Consider the following 3,683-nt stretch of genomic DNA (forward strand, 5'->3'; position numbering starts at 1 on the left):
AAAGTGTACTGGATGGTAAATAGTCTTGTTTTCTTAAATGGATCGCTAAATTATGAGAAACACCTATTCGTAATCTGTAGACCCAAATAATTCATCAAATTTACAAAAATGTAATAATATTTTGTGCAAAACAAAAGAGCTAATTATTTTTTTGAGTAGGCCTGCCCTAATACAAGTGATCAAATGATCCGAAGCGTTAGCTGCTCAGTAGATACATCAGAAATGTTCTTTCTTTCTTTCTTTCTTTCTTTCTTTCTTTTTTTTTAATTTCATTTTATTTCAGTATCATTGTCAGGACGCATGAAAACCTGAGTTTGTTGTTTAGCTTGTGTGATGCTGCAAACCCTGACTGACCGCGTTAAGGCTCATTCACAGTGTTAGGCTAAATATAACCGTAAAATAATAATAATAATAATAATAATAATAATTATAATAATAATAATAATAATAATAACAACAACAGCAAAAAAACACTAATAATAATAATAATTATTATTATTATTAATATTATTATTGTTGTTGTTGTTGTTGTTATAATAATAATAATAATTATTATTATTATTATTAGCATTAGCATTAGCATTAGTATAGTATACATTAGTATAAAGGACCCATTTTTAGGCATGTTCTCAATTTTCAATAAATACGTTATACGATTAAAAAACGGATAAGTGACTCACAAAGAAATTTAAATAGTAATAATTATAATAATTAAAAACGTGTGTTGCCTTTGGCATGACGTCGTACCACTGATACTGTTGCATTATTACTACATATTTAAATTTTTTTTTTTTTAAAGCAACAAATTGACAAAGAATTGGTCCTTGTGTAACACAAAAGGAAAATGTGCACATTGAAGGGTTTTTTAGTGTCACTCGGTTCCGATGCGCAGCAAAACAATTCCGGTGTTGAATTAAATTTGGTGTTTAATAAATATTCAGATTTCAACTCGAAATAACAACTAGCCTATAGTGTTCAATAAAGTGTTAGTGCTGAGATGAAACTCACAGCGTTGATTTGTGTCCAGCTGGACGCGTTAATACAAGAGTCGACTTTTTGCTGTGCGTTAAACCCGAATAAGTCGCTCAGCTCAGGAAGGAATGAGGCGCGAGTCTTTTATGTTGTGACAAAACTCCAGAAAAGCCGCTCGAGGAGAAAGACGGTAACGAGGTCCTAGAATCCGCGAGCAGCGGCGGCGGAGAGCTCGAGATCCCGTAACCAGGGCCGGTTTGGAGCGCCTGCGCCTGCTGCTGCGCTCCTGCCACGAAATAGCCGTTGTGTGCTGAGAGTAATCCCGTGGGCACAGAGCTCGCGCTGTATCCACCAGAGGTGGAGGGTCCGAGCACAGGGCGGGCGATATCTCCGCTGGTGATGGGCTCCATGCTCGGGAGCAGGGACCCGTACGCGTGTCCGTGGTTAAGAAACCCGTGCGCGGGTCCGTTGTAGTGCGCGTGAGGTAAGGGCAGAAACGGAGACAGCTGCCAGCAAAGCGGGTTACTCGCGCGCTCACCGAGTCCGAGTCCGAGTGGGGCGAAACGTAGGCCTCGTTTCATCACCAGCTTACCCCGTGATGTGGCCGACCTCCTGCGGAGCTTTCCTGTTGTCCCACCGATAAACACGTCATCGCTGGACGGATCCAGCATCCAGTAGTTCCCTTTTCCCGGGTCGTCGTAATGGCGCGGCACTTTCACGAAGCACTTATTGAGGCTGAGATTGTGTCGGATGGAGTTCTGCCAGCCTTGCTTGTGCTCCCGGTAGTACGGGAAGTTCTTCATGATGAACTCGTAGATGCCGTTGAGCGTGAGCCGCTTCTCGGGACTTTGGCGAATGGCCATCATGATGAGCGCGTTGTAGCTGAACGGCGGTTTGTCGTGTTTGCCGCTTTTTCGCACTGCTTCCGGTCCCGATTCGTCCTCACCTCGCTGCTGCAGGGGTGTGGAGTCCATTTCCGTCGGTTCCGAGGATTTTTCCGAATCCGGAGTCGCGCTGTTTTCCGCGACCCCTGCGCCCTGGCTGTCAAACTTGGACGGCAGCAGGAGGCTCTTGATGCTAAACGAACTCGACCTCTGCACCATGGTCGGCTCTTTGTGATCTCCCATGGCCAGGGTAGTATACGAAACCAAAAAAAGCTCCGTTTTCCCCCCTCTTTTGAAAAAAAGAGGAAAAGTTTAGTCACGCGCGTTGAGGTGTGGACTTTGTATGCATCTAGGACGGAGGACGCTGCGCCGGGAAATTAGGAATATATCAGAATCCGTGTTAACCGCTTCATCGTGGAGGGGGCGGAGCTCAGAACTCGCCGAAAATTTGCACTCAATCCGCCCTTCTTTTTTTCGTTTTTTTTTTAACCGTCTGCTCGATTTAGCGCGTAGTATTAAGACAGTGCGCAAAAGAGACGCGCATCCACAACACTCTGGATGAAGTGCGATGCTAAAGCAGCGTGTCGTGTGGGTCTGACGCAGAAGAATGACGAGTTGAAGATCAGGACAAAAAAACAAAAAATTAGTCGGATTCAAATCCATAAATAAACTCAAAGGGTGTGCTCAAGCCAAGGACACATTCATGCCAAGATCTTGTGTTAAATTAGCGTCCAAAGTGTTGCTCTGTAAAGAGCTTATTTAGTGGGTTGATTCAACTTCACCTTATCCTCTTATACACAAATATCAAAACATAAGCTAAGCTTATAATTCTAAAGAGTCTGTTTATTTTGGGTTTGTGGAACCTGCTGTTTGCAACTGAGAAAACACCTCTAAAACATATCTTATTGTAAAAAACAACCCATTTCACATGGTGATCATGGAGTATGTGAGTAAAACACGTGAAGGTGCATTTGACCATGAAACTGCCCATGTGAAGTCAGGTAAACACCACAGACCTCGTGTGAACCGCATGGGATCGGGTTACTCATGGGAGAAAATCTCATCTGAAGAAAGTGAAATCATGTGCCCTACACGTGGAAAAAAAAATGAATTTTGAAAAGAAATCATAGGCCTTTGTAAAAAAAATTATATATATATATATATATATATATATATATATATATATATATATATATATATATATTCAAAAATAAATTAAATTAATTAATGGAGGGGGGGCTTCAAATGAAAATAAACGAATCACATCTTTTAAAAAATCACATGAAAATGAATGAATTATTTGACAATAATTTAATCATGTGTAAAAAAAAAAATTAATAATGTGTAAAAAATTTAATCATGAAAATAAATACAGTGCCCTCCAGTAATATTGGCACCCTTGGTAAATATGAACAAAGAAGGCTGTGAAAATTTGTGTTTAACATTTTGATCATTTGTTAAAATAATTCACAAAAATTCTCTGCTCTCATGGATATCAAACAATTGCAAACAAAATGCAGGTTTATCTAAAAAAAAAATGTCTTTGTTAAATATAGGTGTGCAACAATTATAGGCACGCTTTTAGTCAATACTTTGTGCTACCTCCCTTTGGCAAGATAACAGCTCTGAGTCTTCTCCATAATGCCTGATGAGGTTGGAGAATACATGGTAATGGATCTGAGACTGTTCCTCCATACAGAATCTCTCCAGATCCTTCAAATTTCGAGATCCATGCTGGTGGACTCTTCTCTTCAGTTCGCCCCACAGGTTTTCTCTGGGTTTCAGGTCAGGGGACTGGGATGGCCATGGCAGGACCTTGATTTTGTG

General features: G+C 40.8%; 1 protein-coding gene across 1 annotated transcript; it reads right to left on the reverse strand.

The window, feature by feature from the left end:
• Positions 1-1,085: 1,085 nt before the first annotated feature.
• foxg1b (forkhead box G1b) lies at positions 1,086-2,099 on the reverse strand. The gene has a single exon (XM_053635077.1). The coding sequence runs from the start codon at positions 2,097-2,099 to the stop codon at positions 1,086-1,088; it is 1,014 nt and encodes a 337-aa protein (XP_053491052.1).
• Positions 2,100-3,683: the final 1,584 nt, after the last annotated feature.

The sequence above is a fragment of the Ictalurus furcatus genome, chromosome 10 (assembly GCF_023375685.1).
Source record: "Ictalurus furcatus strain D&B chromosome 10, Billie_1.0, whole genome shotgun sequence".
NCBI lineage: Eukaryota > Metazoa > Chordata > Actinopteri > Siluriformes > Ictaluridae > Ictalurus > Ictalurus furcatus.

Coding starts and splice junctions, on each gene's coding strand:
- foxg1b (XM_053635077.1), bottom strand. CDS start 2,099: ATGGGAGATCACAAAGAGCCGACCATGGTGCAGAGGTCGAGTTCGTTT.